This window comes from Chelonoidis abingdonii, chromosome 10 (assembly GCF_003597395.2).
Source record: "Chelonoidis abingdonii isolate Lonesome George chromosome 10, CheloAbing_2.0, whole genome shotgun sequence".
Lineage (NCBI taxonomy): Eukaryota > Metazoa > Chordata > Testudines > Testudinidae > Chelonoidis > Chelonoidis abingdonii.
In genome coordinates this window covers 44,173,287-44,189,736 of record NC_133778.1, presented here as the reverse complement: position 1 = coordinate 44,189,736, position 16,450 = coordinate 44,173,287, and the positions used below count along the sequence as shown (strand labels likewise).

General features: G+C 38.6%; 1 protein-coding gene across 6 annotated transcripts in view; it reads right to left on the bottom strand.

The window, feature by feature from the left end:
* LOC116819303 (sodium channel protein type 1 subunit alpha) overlaps window positions 1-16,450 on the bottom strand; it is a 198,241-nt gene that overhangs the window by 47,272 nt on the left and 134,519 nt on the right. For all 6 annotated transcript variants that reach the window (XM_032770943.2, XM_032770938.2, XM_075070140.1 and 3 more), the window contains 3 exons: window positions 11,469-11,586; window positions 6,350-6,504; window positions 4,050-4,223 (listed from right to left, as the gene is read on the bottom strand). In XM_032770943.2, coding sequence (XP_032626834.1) covers window positions 4,050-4,223; window positions 6,350-6,504; window positions 11,469-11,586 — 447 coding nt within the window. The remainder of the gene's footprint in view (window positions 1-4,049; window positions 4,224-6,349; window positions 6,505-11,468; window positions 11,587-16,450) is intronic.

The window sequence follows — 16,450 nt, the reverse complement described above, 5'->3', positions numbered from 1 at the left end:
CAAAAAAATTGCAAAAGCAGGGTGGGAGATAGAATATTTCCTTCTATATTGCAGCAATATGGCTTCAGTGTTCTCCAGTATGTCATTTTACTCTGAGTAAGGAATGCATCAAGAAGGCTTTCATTTTCCCACAACACTAATAAAGGATTTTGGACAAATTCAAGAGATCTAAGATTTCACAATCTATTACATTGTAAGATGTAGCTTCTTCATATGTTGTAACTGCATGCCCAATCAACTTAGCAGCTGCGCACATCCTAAGCAATTACTTCACAGCCCTTGGAATTTGGTGGATGTGCTATCATCATCTAAAGGTTTTGATGCTACTCAATGGTCAGAAGGTGTGTTAAAGAGCATTTCAGACTGCATTTTCCTTTCCCCTATGATGTATACACATTATAGATGACTGAATCATTAGTTTGCACTTAGAATAAACTGATGCTATTAAATGGTCATGTAACAGCAACTATATCAAATACAAGTTGAAATATTATTAAAATATTAACAACAACAAATGCAAATTCTAGCCAATCAACTTGCAAAACATCAAAAAGTAGGAAAAAGTATAAAGACAGAAGCAAAATACAACTAAATAATAAAAAGAACTGGTTACTTACCTAACCTTACATTAGCTGTGGCTCTTCTCAAGGCATGTTGTCCATATATATGCTAGTCTACTTGCACATTCTTCCCTTGTGTTTGAAATCAGAATCTTTTGCCCAGCAATGTCCTGGGGCTGTACATTCACTGTGAGTGTCCTCATGTCCTGTGCTGAGGGCATACAAGGGAAACCGCCCCAACTACTACTCTGTTCCTTCACCAGTACAGAATCCAGAGGTTAAAGGTATTAATACCATTAATTCCATGGTAGTATGGAAGGAAGGTGGGTTATGGAATACATATTGACAGCATACCTCAAAGAACCACAGTTAGTGTAAGGTAAGTAACTGTTTCTTTTTCTTTGAGTGTTTGTGCATATATATTCTACTCTTGGTGACTCACAAGCAATGATGCGATATAAGGAAGGAGGATACACTGCGGGTATCTAAACTGGATAGCTCATAACAGGTTTTAAGGCAGGAAGACATCATTTAGAAAGTCTCTGGGTTGATATGGCCTGGGCCTTCAATCTGTCTGCAAATGCAACAAAGAGTCTTGGGGAAACTCGAAATGGCTTGGTTCTAGGCAGTTAGACTGATAATGCCCTAAGGACATCCAGAGTGTCTTGTCTGGCCTATTCCTGATTAGAATGTTGTTTTGGGATGAAAACTGGTAAATGGATCATTTGGTTCATGTGAAAGATTGTTGCCACCTTAGATAAGAAGTTGGGACCTAAGGGTAACCGTATCCCTATGGAACACCGAATATGGAGGGTCTGCCATAAGAACCAAATATTGGATGAGTGAACAGGTTACTCAAAGCTGGTGAATGAGACCTGGCACCTCTTACCTGTCTCCTTAAAGGTCAGTGTTACTGATGCTAGGGTCCACCAGATAAGCTTTACTGACTCTAATAAGGCTTCATTAATAGGTAATGCCAGACAACCACGTAAAGAGGTATATGTATGTTTAAATGTCTTTAGAACTCTCCTCTACCATCATCACTGGGATTTCTAGAGGAACAGCTATACATCTGAGCAACTCTTGAAAGTTCCTGTACTCATCTAGGTGACTTAGTACTGTACAGATGGAACAACTACCTCATCCAGGGATGAGGAAGATATAGCAGCTGGTATGGTTTGTTTCTCCATTTGAGCATGCTTCTCATAAGACAGTTCTAGTGATTCAGGCTAATGAATTGCCACCTGAGACAAGTATCTGGGGGGCGCAGGGGAGGAAGTTGTCACCCTGGGAAGCTGTACCGATGAAGGTTGTCTCATATGGTATGAGCCCCAAAGGGTCCAGTAGGGCCAGGATTATTATATAGATAAGAACCTGGGGGGCTAGGGAGGAGGGTGCTAAGAAATATGCCTGTTTAGATAACCCCTATATAACTGGGTTATATAGGAAGCTCTCGATCCTGTTTCTGATTCATAAGGGGCTCTTGTGGAATATATCGGGAATCCGTCACCATTTTTCCTGGGAATCACACAAGGAGAAGGAACATTGCTTATCTAGAAGAGGGGTTACCCTATCTGGGGTACCTGAATGCATCACAGCACAGTGTTAGCTGGTGCTGCACAGGCACTTGGTACCACAATAGCAGTCACAGTTAGTTTCATGGGGGGAATATTCAGCATGACAGAAATCAGTGGAGACCCACAGGGCATGTCTACACTGCCCTTCAGTTTGGACTAAGCGAGTGTGAATAGCAGTGTGCACCAAAGTCCTGAGCTGCAACTCCCCCACATGGACACTGAAAACAGGACAGTGTAAACATGCCCACAGATTCACACATTGTAAAGGAACCACTATGATAATCTATTCTGAACTTCTATATAATACTGGCCATGGATTTCCCTGAATTAATTCCTCAGTCTCCTCCATCATTTGCAGATCTTCTGGTACAGCAAAGATCTAGTACAGAGAGTGATGATGCCATAAACCTTGGTGTGGAAGTGGGCATCACTGTGGTGGATCGTGCCAAAATGAACAGTCCCAAACTAGCCAGCATGAAGATGAGCAGTACTGTAAAAACTGATGCCAAAGGGATTGATGCCAAAGCAAGCAGTGCTGGGACAGAAATTGGTACCATGGTCTTAGTACTCAACCCAATCAATCTTGATCCTTGAGGCTGTGCCAAGGATGCTTTACTGTGTTCCCTCAGTGCTCCAGTACATGATTCGGGCCATGAAGACCCTCTCAAATGGAAGTGAGGAGGTGATATATTTTTGCTGGGATTTCCAATGTGGATATGTCTTATGTTTCCAGAGAAGCAATGCTCCTTTTTTCTCTGAGGATCACTCAGTCCTACCTCAATCAGTAGTCATGGCAGTTTTAGAAGATGGGGTTCAGGAGACAGCTGCTGACCCACAATGGTCTAAACTACCTGCATTAAGCAGTCTAACAAGAATTGCTTAAGGTGCTCTTCTTTTCCCTCCTGAGTCCTTTTGGAATAGGACTTACAAATAGAGCATTTACTGGGGATATGACTATTCCTGAGGTAGAAAAGGCATTTAGTGCAGTCATCATTCTGAGAAATAGCTCTTAAATCCTGGGAATTTAGGCTCAGACATGGCTAAGTCATGGTACTGAGAAAATTCTTCTCTTGTCAAAAATAAAACAAAATAGCTCACTGTGAAAAAATTACCAATGGGCAAGCTATCCTAGCACATTAAACCTACACACTCTATCATATACAAATATTTACACAAAATTTTAGGAAAAAGATGCAAGAGTTCGTGGACACTGTGGAGTTCTATTCTGCAGCTACGGGAAGTAAAAAGTAACCGAGTGACAGAAGCTACTGCTTCATCTTTTATGCCATTGGTGAGATGCATAAGGACATTTAGGGCAAGTCTATTCTACTGCACTACATCGGCGAAGCTGCACAGATGCAGCTGCACCACTGTAGCATATCTTTTGAAGATGCGCTGTACTGACGGAAGAGCACTGTCCAGTTGGCATAATTATTCCACCTCCACAAGAGGCAGAAACTATGTCAGCGAGAGAGCATCTCCCACTGACATAGTATGGTGTGGATAATGCTTAGGTCAATGTAACATACAATGCTTGGGGGAGGTGTTTTTTTCACACCCCTGAATGACATACGTTACATCGACTTAAGCGGTAGTGTAGACCAGCCCTTGGGGTGCATGCAAAGTCCCAACTGACATTACTGGCCAGCTGATTCCGATCTTGGTCACATGGAACAAACATGCACCGGCAGTGGAATATATCTGGACAGCTTTTGAAGAACTACAGGATTCTAGTCAAATCTTGAGTTCCTACGTGACTTTTAAAGAATTTTTGCCTACAATACTTCGCTTATTAAATATAAATTATTTTGGCATGGCTAATATCAAGAGTATAAATATTATGTTAATGAGTTCTATAAAAAGGAGACAGTAAAAGAAATATAAAAGAATACTTAGAAAATATATCACATACATCAACAATTAGGAAGTCCAGCCAGCACCAAGCATTAGTGAAGTATGTTTGATAGCCATATGCCACCCACTTGAGCAGCATTTCCAGAATGAAGATGTAAGTGAAAACCTTGTCAGCATATTCCAGCATGGTCTTGATAGTCTTGCGCTGCTCTATATATATGTCTTCAAAAGCCTAAAAACAAAAATATTCAAATGTGTTTAGTGTTCAGTAATGTTATAGTATGTAGTTTAGGTTGCAAAGATAAAGAAAATAAAAAAAACCCTGAAATATTCTCTCCCGAAAAACAAAGTCGGGGGGCCTGAGCTTTCTCCTACTTTTCTTTCTCAGATAAAAAACAGGGTTGTGTACTGAGGAACTGTATTTGTCCATAAGTAAATCATATAGAATGCAGCCTATTAGGTTTTATTCTTATCTGTTGATTGATTTATGTATGGTATTTATATGGGCCTGATTACTATAGTGTCTGATTGCCTCACGATCATTAATGAATTTTATCTTCACAATGCCCCTATGAGTTAGGGAAATATTATTATCTATTATCCCCATTTTCCAGATAGGGAAATGAAGACGCAAAAAGACTATGGGCTAGATTTTTTAAGATATTTAGCATGTAGTGGGTTTTCAAAAGCATTATGAGCATCTAACGCTCATGGGTGTTAGGCCAGCCTGAACTCTAGTATCCTGCAAGGTAGAAGTCCCAGAGCTCAGACTCCAGCCTGAGTCTGGAAGTCTACGTAGCAATAAAACAGCCCCACAGCCTGAGCCCCGCAAGCCTGAGTCAACTTGCACGGATCAGCCACAGGTGTCTAGTTGCTATGTAGACATACTTTAAGTGACTTGGCCACAGTCACAAAGACAGTTATGGCAGAGCAAGAAATTCAACCCAGATCTCCTAAGTCTCTGACTGGCACCCTACTCACTGGATCATCTTCTGAAAATAAATAACTTAGGTGGTTTGTGAGTGATTCATACTTCAGAAAGTTTCACAAGCATAAGGTGACAGTACTATGTGAAATTATGTGAATTTTTTCCAAACGGTGATGGAAATTCATCTTAGCCAGTCATCCTGCCAACATGTCCTTCTCTTTCAAGTTCTTCCCAGTGACCTCCTTTCTCCATTCATTAGGAGACTGATCCAAAACTCACTGAAGAAAATAGGAGCCTTTCTATTGACTTCAATGTGCTTTTAATCAAATCCTAGAGGCAAAAATACCACTTTTTTACATCATGTTCAGCATAAAATTGTTTATTAATTGCTATATTGGTATTAAATAAAACAAAAGCTGGATGATATTTATGGGCTTTAGTTCATGCCAGACAAAAGCCTTGGATTTTGTTTTATTTGAAACCAACATAATGAATAACATGCTTTAGAGAACTGTATCTAAATGACTGGCCAAATACATTGCAAAGCATGACTGCTTAGACTCCTCAAGTGAATATGGATCCAGATTTGGTTTTACAGAAATTCAGCTTTTCTGCTCCCCCTTACTTATGAGGAGCATTCAGGATATTTTTATGGCATTTTTGCAGCGTGCTTCGTTTATTGTTGCTATTTTATATTAATGACATTTTCTCTTTATTTTGTTCTCACTTATTTGGTAAGTTTTCACAAGGTGTTTGGTAGTTTGTATTTTTAGAGACATTCCTGTGGCTATTCAGTCTACATGAGTGGGAGTCTATGATTCCTTTGGAGAAAAAAGCACTCATGAGAATTCTTGTTCTTAGAAGGCAGTAATTAGAAAAGATCCACATTGACTGATATCACCACAGTATTAAGATGTGTGTGTATGGGAGAAGTAAGGGGAATGCTTAGACTCTATAGGCTAGCTTGGATTGTCCAAGAAGAACAGGGAGTTGCACTCACTTTGTACCACCTGGAGCCAGATTTTCTGCAACAAACACCCCTGAATTACACTGGTAGATGCTGATACAAACTGGAGGTGAAACAAGCCCAAATAAATCATACATTAATTATGTTTCTCTTTTTCCATATATTGCAACCCAATGGTCCGCCAGCCCACCTGTCTCAGTAATACCTCCTTGAATTCCCTAGTCCAAACACTGAATGATGACTGTGCCTATGTGGCTATTCTGTGGAAAGAGGATTCCTTTTGCCCCCTTTTCACATTCAAAGCATTAACACTAGAGTGACCATCATTTGGCTCTCACTGTTTAAAGATAACACATTTGTTTTTTTATCTGCAGGGGAAAATATGCTAAAAACTGTGTTTGATAAACCACATTTTAAAATATTTTCCCACAGAAACATTACACTTATTTCAGGTTTCACTCACCAGAGCACCACTACTAAGGAGAATCATAAAGACAATGAAAGTCTCAAACCAGTTGTGTTCAACTATCTTGAAGCAGGTTCTCCTAAGATTCCACCATTGTTTTCCTCTCCCCTCTTCTAGGCTGACTTGACAGCACTTGAACCTTCGTACACAGCCTGAAAAGCAACATACATTTTGAGAAGGCAAAATAGAAAAGTGATGCTTAAGGAGATAATGTCTGATTATTTATTTGACTAGTGGTACAGCCATTATATTTCCATGTACTTTATGGCTATAAGAAAATCTAAACTCTGATAAATACACGTTCAAAGCCCATTTTTCAAGCAGTAAAATCAAATGCAGTTACTAAGACAATTGGTATTTAAAATCAAATGAAAGAATGGGAAAGTATTCCTAGTTTGCTGAGAGCTGACTGTGCTCAGTACTATACAAACAGATGAAGACATGGTCCCTCCCAGAAATAATTTAGAAGCCAAATTAAATATAGTTAGTACAAATATACAGTCAAATTTCAAGCAGATTTATATTTTTAATGCACTTATGTGTGGACATAAGTTATTTTAATACATTTTTACATTTCAGTAGCACCCAGATGTCCTAGTGAGGATTAGGGATAAATGTAAGACATGATCCATGCCCTGAAGAGCTCACAACGTGGTGTGGGGAGTTAATTCTGATAGGTACTGGAGGAAGTTCATTTTAAGGAAGGACTGAAAGAAGACAGGGACGATGAGCAGCTGACAAGAAGAAGCAGAGGAGTTCCAGGTATATGAGATGGCATGGAAGAAGTTACAGTGATGAAAGTGGAAGAAAGATAAAAATGGTACTTTCATATGTTGCCTTTAAGAGACCTTTACATAGTAGGAGGAGGATTAGGAGGAAATGAAAGCAAAGATGTAGGCAAGGACAGATTTATTCAGTGCCTTGAAGATGCCAAGTCTGAACTGGAAAAAAGAACAGAGAGAAAGCAGTAAAAGGAGTGAAAGAGGATAGTCAGAGAGGTGGAACAGAATGTATTTTGAGCACAATCTAGTAAGACTAGCTAGGACACAGAGAGGCCAAAGAAAAGTTTGCAGTAGTTGAGGTAAGAAATTAGCAGGGAATAGACAAGGATTTTAGTGGTGCTGATGAAAAAAAGATTGATTTTAGAGATTCTGTAAAGAAGGAAATGACAATTTTCCTGAATTAGGGCCATAACAACTTTCATCCTCTGGTTTCCAAATCAAGACTACGGTTTCTGCAGTTTGTAAGAAAAGATTTGAAAGAAGTCTATTGATGGTAAAATCCTGTACAAACCCACCACATTTCAATACTGAATTCAGGAACTGAATTTCTTTTTTAAAAATCCATGAAAAGTTCTTAAATCAGATAATAACTATTGTGACAAAGTTCCTCCTCTACTTTGGTGGGTCCTGCGCTTATTGGCGGATTTGTTCACCTCAGTGATCTTCCTCTCTTGTGGAACCCACAGTCTGGGTCAGCTCCTCCTGTGTCTGATCAGGAGTTGGGAGGTTTGGGGGGAACCCAGGCCCGCCCTCTACTCCGGGTTCCAGCCCAGGGCCCTGTGGATCGCAGCTGTCTATAGTGCCTCCTGTAACAGCTGCATGACAGCTACAACTCCCTGGGCTACTTCCCCATGGCCTCCTCCAAACACCTTCTTTATCCTCACCACAGGACCTTCCTCCTGGTGTCTGATAACGCTTGTCCTCCTCAATCCTCCAGCAGTACACTCTCTCACTCTCAGCTCCTTGCCTTCTTGCTCCCAGCTCCTCACACACGCTCCTTCTCCTCTGGCTCCTCCCTGCCTGACTGGAGTGAGCTCCTTTTTAAACCCAGGTGCCCTGATTAGCCTGCCTTGATTGGCTGCAGGTGTTCTAATTAAAGTAGCTATCTCCACTGCCTTATAGAAAGATCTTAATTGGCCCCAGGTGCCTTGATTAACCTGGAGCAACTGCCATTTGGTTACCAGGGTACTAGGGATTTGTTTAGCCTGGGTCTAACATACCTGTTTCTCAGTACTTTACTGTAGCCATCTGGCCTTGCCCCATCACACTATATACTTGTAGTGTTTATTGCAAATGAGCCAAATCAAAAATTCCTGCTCCCTGAAATGGAGTGTAGGGAGGATGGCGGTTTATCTCCTCTTTGCCGTAACTTTAAAAAAAACTCTTGACTAAAATTCATAAACATGTGCAATATGATTCAAGATTACCAAGTTAGGGCCAGATTCTGCCACCTTAATCATGCTAAGAGATACCTTACTACGTGAGAAGTTTCACTGAAATCAATGTTACAGATACCAATAAGGTACCATTACAGTGTGCACAAGGGTAGAAGGTTGGTCCCCTAATTTGGCCAAATAACCATAAAATCATCAAGTTGCTAGAAAAATAAAAACCTACAAACTTCCAGCAATATCTGCACAGTTATTTATTCAACAAATTAATTATATTTGGCAGTTTCACCCTATTTGTATATGTCACAAAGTTGCCTTTCAATTTGGCCGTACTGCTACCTCTCTTCCAAAGAGAGGCCATTGACTGGTATAAGCAGGGAATTACAAGTTAGGAATGAAGTAGAGAGTAAGAGCTATGTCACTAAATCTTGCACATCAACTATTTGTCCTGGGTTAAGTAGACCCTGTTAGTCCCTCATTTTCACAAGCATTAAACTCACTCACACATTTTAAAAATTGAATAAAGTGTTTAAAATGTGTTCACAATCCTTATAGTTCTGTTTATGTTCTTAGAAAAGTATATTTTACAGGGAAAACATTCATCAGTTGTGAAAAAAATCCTTTTACGGTGCAGTTAATCTCTTGTAACCTACTGTGATAACATCTTTTTTTGTGTTTTTCTCTTGTACATCACTTCATCTGAAAGGAATCCTATACTTAAAGCAGAAAAAAAGAAAATGGACTGCTCTGCAGGCATTTTGCATGACTAGCTACAAAGCTACAATGAACAGCAACTGAAAAACCTTTGTAAGCATTATCCTTTATTATAGAAGAGCTCATAAGATCAAATGTAATCATCAAATATAAAATGCCGTAGGTTATGTGTCTAAGATTATGTGTATCTAAGAAATGTAACTGTACCATCTAGAAAATTATCTTAATTTTACAAATTTTGATGAAGATTAGCATAGATGGTTTTATTTAAAGGTGAGAGTAAATATTTTTTGTGGTTAAACCACAGGAGTGAAAATCAAAAATAAGGGTATAAGGTCTAGTCTAAACACTGCCACTGATTTGCTATGTGATCTTGTGTAATAAGTAATTTGGTCTTAGATTTTCAAAAGTGACTTCTGTATTATGGGTACCTAACTTTAGACAGGTAAGGCCTTATTCTCAGTGCTGCTCAGCACATGCAACTCCCACTGAGTTTCCAGATTTTCTCCTCTTATTCATTAATCTTTCTGGCCTGGAAATTTTACAACTGTCAGCTTTTAAAACTAAAATGGGCCAAATGATGACACAGATGGGTACAACTCAACTGACTGCAATGGAGTTGCATCCCCTTATGTGAGTGTTGATATTTACCCAGTAATTACACAATGGGCTGAACCAGAAAGCACTAAATGGATTCCATTAATCTTCACTCGTCTGGTGATCCAAAACCTTTTAGCAACTTTGAGGTCACACAAAAAATAGGATTCCTCAGGAAGTATCAGATTTCCCCTCCATGATGGACCAATCTGTGGTGAGCTGGTGCAGGAATGGTTGTCCTCTACTCAGTGCCAACAACAACTTAAGGTATTGTGTCCTGTCAGTGATGTAACGTCTGTAGTCCCTGAGATATGAGCTAGCCACTAATTTTCCACCTTTGACAAGAGTTCTTTGCAGTTATGATGCATTTTAGCCTAGAAGCTTACTCTAAATTGGAGCAGAGTGCCAAGAAGTAAAGGAATTATGGTGAAGTCAGATTGAAGAGAGAAGCTTATCACTATGCATAAACTGATGGTACCTCTTGCCTGGGACCCAGTTTTCTCACAAGGAATGAGTTTAATGGTGAATTTGTATTTAAAGGGTCTATAGCCAATTGTGGCCTCTTTTTGACTTGAGCGGCTTGTCAAATTTCAGAACCTGGGGGATGTTCCAGTTGGAAGCAGAAATAGTGTCTGGTATTCTTTCTGATGCAATCTTGTTTATTTACAAGGAACATACGAAGTCTTTTTTTCTCTGAATATGGAAGGAACCAATAACAAAAGGAGTAGTTTCTTAGTTTATAGCTCATTAGCCAAGAGATCCAAAATGTGCTCGCTCTCTAGTCTTGCAGGCTATTCCTTGGCTTTCTTGATTTTTGTCTCTTCCTCTGTCTCTTCTTGTCTGTTCTCAGGTTGTGTGCGTTCTCTCACGTCTGATCTCCCTGCCCCCTCTGCATCCCTAATCACAATACTCGGCAGAATCCTCCATCCATATAGTGCTAGCTTCTGGGCAGAGTCTCTTAGGCCTTGTTTTAGGTGTGTCCCATTAACTGTCTATTACAATTATCTTAAATGAAGACTGTGTTTCACACATCAGTTTGGACAGTTTTGACTCTGCCCTTAACAAGGTTGCACCCAGTTTATAGCACTATTTATTTCAGGGCCTATAAAGTGTCCAGTGGAATTGGGCATGAAAGGCCAATGAGTGGAATGGGGGACCACATTGGACTGTTTTTAATGCCAGGTAGCAGGTGAAGAGAATTTCTTCTCCCTTTGACAATTTGTTTAAATAAAGGCTTAGCCAGTATTTAAACCAAGATGGAGCTTTGTGGAGTTTTTATTTACCAGTGACAGTTTTCACTTTTTAAATACTACACTAGTTGGAACTAATTCAGAACCCTCAGAAAAATAAACAGATTTCTTCTGTTTTTGGGAATAATGGCAATTTGCTTATATAATATAATTTTCCTCAATTCTTTGTTAACTGAAAATCATTATAAAGCCACATCAGCAGTATTATCTTCAGTGTATATTACGTACTGAACATACCATTGCTAAAATTCATGATTATTTAGTGTTAAAGTTTGACAAAATAGCAAATATTTCAAGCTATAAATATTATTAGACAGTGTAAGTAAATATTTCATTTTACTTTATATTTTTAACAGTACAGATTATATTTTGCTTCACTCACTTTCTGTAAAACAGGCCTCTGGCTCAGCAGCTTCTTCGGGTTCAGCTTCATGTTTCTCTTCTTCAGGATGTCCAATATCAACTGTGCTACCTTCAGATGAGCTGGACAAATTTAGCTTCTGTTAAATAACCCCCCCCCCCACAAAGATTTAATCAGTGTATTTAAGGTAAATATTAATGCTCACAGACATAGCAAAAATTAATAGTACGTGTCTACTCTTTTACATTTTTGAATGTTTTAGTGCTCAATTTAGGTAAGTAATTGATACATTTGTGCTCATTTTAGGTGACACTTCAGTACTCTGTGTGTCCTTTTAATACAAAGTTAAACCAGGCATTTTATTAATTATTATTGTTTCTGGAAAGTATTATAGAAATGTAGGCCTATATTCCCGGGCCTGAGTGAACTACGGTTTTAAATTGAGCTTGGTTGTTAGCATGAGTGATGGGCCCAAAGCACATGATCAAAAAGAAGGAGATCATGAGAAAGAAGGGTTGTTTGTATTAAATTTGTAGTGTCCCTTCAAATACCAGCATTATTTTCTTCAAGGTTTGGGTTGAAGTAATACAAATAAAGAAAACATGGTTTAATGGGGTCCAGGCACAGTAAATAATTGGTTAGATAGATTTGTTTAATTTATGATAAAGAAATGCTTAGTCCAGTAGTTAGTTAGGATTGCTTGTTTTAACTGGGGCAGAGAACTGGGTTTAGCTCTAAACCACCTCATCTGGCTTTAGCTAAGGTCTGATAACCTGCCATGACATCACTTGTTTATTATAGTGTATAAAGGGCAAGTTTTTTGGAGTTTCTTTGTCAGAGCTGTTCCTTACCCTTCTGGAGTCACACCGTAATGTGAAGGTATCTCCTGAGCCTGATTTTGTTGTATTTGGCCAATGCTTATAACTGTATTTGGTCTAGAATATAAAATATAAGTGTGTATATTCTTGTATTTTGGATGTAATCAATATCAAGTGGCCTTTAACTAATAAAGGAATATTTGTGGGTAGCTGAGTTGTGATAAACCTTAGTAAACTTTTTAGGGAAATTATTTCCAATAGGCATCATCAAGACTTACTTAAGGAAATTAATGGTACACATACATGCACACACACAGTCTGGTGTGTACGTTGCTGTACTGCTAACCAGTGCAGGGCATATAAGTAGTATTTGAATAACAGCACTATGCAAAAGGTTTGTAACCAACTGGTTTTATGTTTCACTGAACAATGAACCCAAAGCTTGCTTATGTTTGTAAACTTGAGGAACAAGCACAGGTTGCAAGTCAAGAAGTTCTGAGGAGTTTTGCCACTGACATCTTGTATGACTTTGTTGAAGTCAGGTCAGCTGAAATTTTAATATTTGGGTGCCCATTTTGGGACACTGTAAAGGACTGGATTTTCACAAAGTGGTAAGCAGCTACACTTTGAAAATCAAGCTTTTCGGTATTCTCTCTGAAATCATAAGGGCTTGACGCAATTTTGAAAAAAAAGAAAAAGCTGAGATTCTGGAGCAATATCCGCAGCTGCAGCATTGTGGAATACATTGAATTCTGGATATAATAGATGCTTAGTGTAGAAAATTAAGATGGAAAAGAGAAAACAGTTAATGAGAAATATGTAGTATGCCTCATTCTGTCATAAAGTAGTTGCAATTAACAAGAGTAAATTCTCAGACAAGAGAAGCAACTTTTAATGAAAACATAAAATGAACTGGAAGTCATGATACAAATTCTGACATCTACAAGCATAGACCACACTTGGATGAAGAATATAATATTATGATAGCATTTTAGTTGGCAAACAATCCTGTCATGTTTCACCTGCTAGGGGAACTCAGTAGTCTAACCCAATCTTCTGAGATATGAAAAACTCCAAGTTTTGTTTGATGATAATTGTGAAAGTTTAGCTATTATGGAGGAGGAACTAACATGCTATTTTAAGGCAAAACAATGTAATAAAACCGCATGCTGTGTTTGATATGTTAATGCTATAAATGAAATAGCAACATTCTGAAACTGAAAAAAGTAATGATGAAGACTTAGACACATGCCTAACCTTCTAATCTGACATGGTGTGAGTAGTCCTATTGATTTCAATGGAAAGACTCACAGGGCATGAAGTTAAATATGTGTATAAATCTTTAAAGGATCGTGGCCTAAGCTTTTATATATTAAATGCTCATTTCAAGAGAAGAGATGTGACATCTGTTGCTATACTTCCAACTACTGGTGAAGAAAAATGTTTGAGGGCAGCATTATTGATCTATTTCTGTATTCTGTTGACATTTGCAGCTGATAGAGGTATTTGCCATGCTTTTAATTTTTTTAACTTTTTTCTAGATTTTATTTTGCATTCATAAAAGTAGAAAACACCTAATTAAAGAGACTGAAACTTCTTTATTGTTCTTCACTATATGGGACTACCTGCCTAGTAAAATACAATTCAATATGAGCAATGGTTGAAGCTCATCTCTAGCTTGGTCTATGAAAAAAGACTAATCAATTTTACTTTTTTATGTAGTCAGTTTCTAGTTACTGTCACTTCCTACCATTATAAATAAATAGTCTTGGAAGGATTAGACTTGTATTGGTAAATGTCAGTTAACATTGATTTCACTGTACACACACAAACCAATGGAAAAATATTTCCATTGATAAATAACCAAAAATTACAAATAGGCAAAGAAAGAAAAATCATAGAATCATAGAAATTTAGGGCTGGAAGGCACCTTGATAAGTTATCAAGTCCAGCCCCCTCCACTGTGGCAGGAGCAAGTAAACCCAGATCATCACTGACAGGTGTTTGTCCAACTTGTTTTTAAAAGCTTCCAGTGAAGGGGATTCCACAATCTACCTTGAAAGCCTATTCCAGAGCTTAACTACCCTTATCATTAGAAAGTTTTTCTTAATATCTAACGTAAACCTCCCTGGCTGCAGATTAATCCCATTGCTTCTTGTCCTACCTTCAGTGAACATGGAGAAAAATTGATCCGTGACCTCTTTATAACAGCCCTTACCATGTTGAAACACTTATCAGGTTCCCCTTCAGTCTTCTCTTCTCAAGACTGAACATACCCAGCTTTTTCAGACTTCCCTCACACATCAGTTTTTCTAAACCTTTTATTATTTTTGTTGCTCTCCTCTGGACTCTTTCCAATTTGTCCACATCCTGTCTAAATTATGGTGCCCAGAACTGGATACAGTACTCCAAGCTGGGACCTCACCACTGTTGAGTAAAGCAGGACAATTAACTGCAATGTCTTACATGTAACACTTTTGTTATACATCCAGAATCATATTAGCCTTTTTTGCAGCTGCACCATACTGATGACTCATATGCAGTTTTTGGTCCACTATAACTCCCAGATCCTTTTCAGCAGTACCATCACCTAGACAATTATACCTAATTTTGTAGTTATGCATTTAACTTTTCCTTCCTGGGTGAGGTACTTTTCACTTGTCTTTATTGAATTTCAGACCAATTCTCCAATTTGTCAAGGTCCTTTGGAAGGCAGGTTAAAATTCAAAAGTGCTTGCAACCCACCCCAGCTTGGTGTTATCTGCAAATTTTATAAGTATATCTCTCCACCATTGTCCAAATCATTAATGAAGATATTGAATATTACTAGACCCAGGACTGAGCCCTGCGGGACATCACTAGATACGTTCTCCCAATTTGACAGCAAGCCATTAATAACTAATCTTTCAGTACAGTCTTCCAATCAATTGTGCATCCACCTTATAGTAAATTCATCTAGACCACCTTTCCCTAGTTTGCTTATGAGAATGTCATGTGTTACTGTGTCAAAAGCCTTATTAAAACCAAGGTTTATCATGTCTACTGCTTCCTCCCTATCCATTAGGTCAGTAATCCTATCAAAAAAGAAAATCAAGTTGGTTTGGCATGGATTTGTTCTTGACAAATCCATGCTGACTATTCCTTATAACCCTATTGTCCTACAGGTGCTTACAAATTGATCATTTAATAATTTGCTCCGGTATCTTTCCCGGTTTTGAAGTTAGACTGACTGGTCTATAATTCCCTGGGTCGTCGTCCTCCTCCTTTTTACAAAATGCTGATTGAGAACTTAGAGTCAAAACTCAGTGATTTAAACTTTTGAATTAGGCTTGTTACAAATGTACTAGCGAATGAATAGTAAAAACAGGTCTGATTTGTTGATTTGAGGATATTTACTTTATATATTTTGACAAGTGATGATGATTTCTGTTTGAATGGTTTATAAATCTTTACCTCTGCATCTCAAATCTGCTGTTATTAAATAATTGTTATTGTTTGACCTCCCCATAATTTCCTGCAACTATGAAAATTTAAATTAATAAAAATTGAAAAAAATGCTTAAAAATAAAACATTGGTATTATTGACTGAAATTTCCAAAAAAAAAAAAAAAGAATTCTGTCAAGTTAAACTATAAAGAGTGCAAAGGACAGCTTGCTTTAGCCAAAGATGGGGGGAAAAGATATATGAACAGTCCTTAATTTAATTCTAGTGAGTAGCAGTATAGGCCTTCTTTATAGGAAAAGTAATACATTTCCAGGTTTCTCCTTGCTTTCTTCCCCCATCTTGGAAGCCAAATTGTCATTTCTACTCTTGCCTCCCAAAGAATTACCTTCCTGTCATGTACCAATCTTCTTCTTCTGTCTCTGTTCACCCACCCAAATAATTAACCTTTTCCCCTGATGTCCACCCAAAGATCCCACTAATTTTCCATTCTGGAGATTCCTTGTCTCACAGTTTCCCATTGTCTCTCTCCCAAATCTTACCTTTTTATCCCTCCAAAATTCCTCCTCAATCCCCAGTATCTCCACCTTCCCCCAGGCTCCTCCTGTCTCCTCCTCACCTAGGCAGGGCCGGCGCTAGGATTTCTGACGCCCTAGGCGCCGGGACATTTCGCCGCCCCCCGCGCGGGTCTCGCGGCTCCGGCGGAGCTGCTGCAGGCATGCCTGCGGCAGGTCCACCGGAGC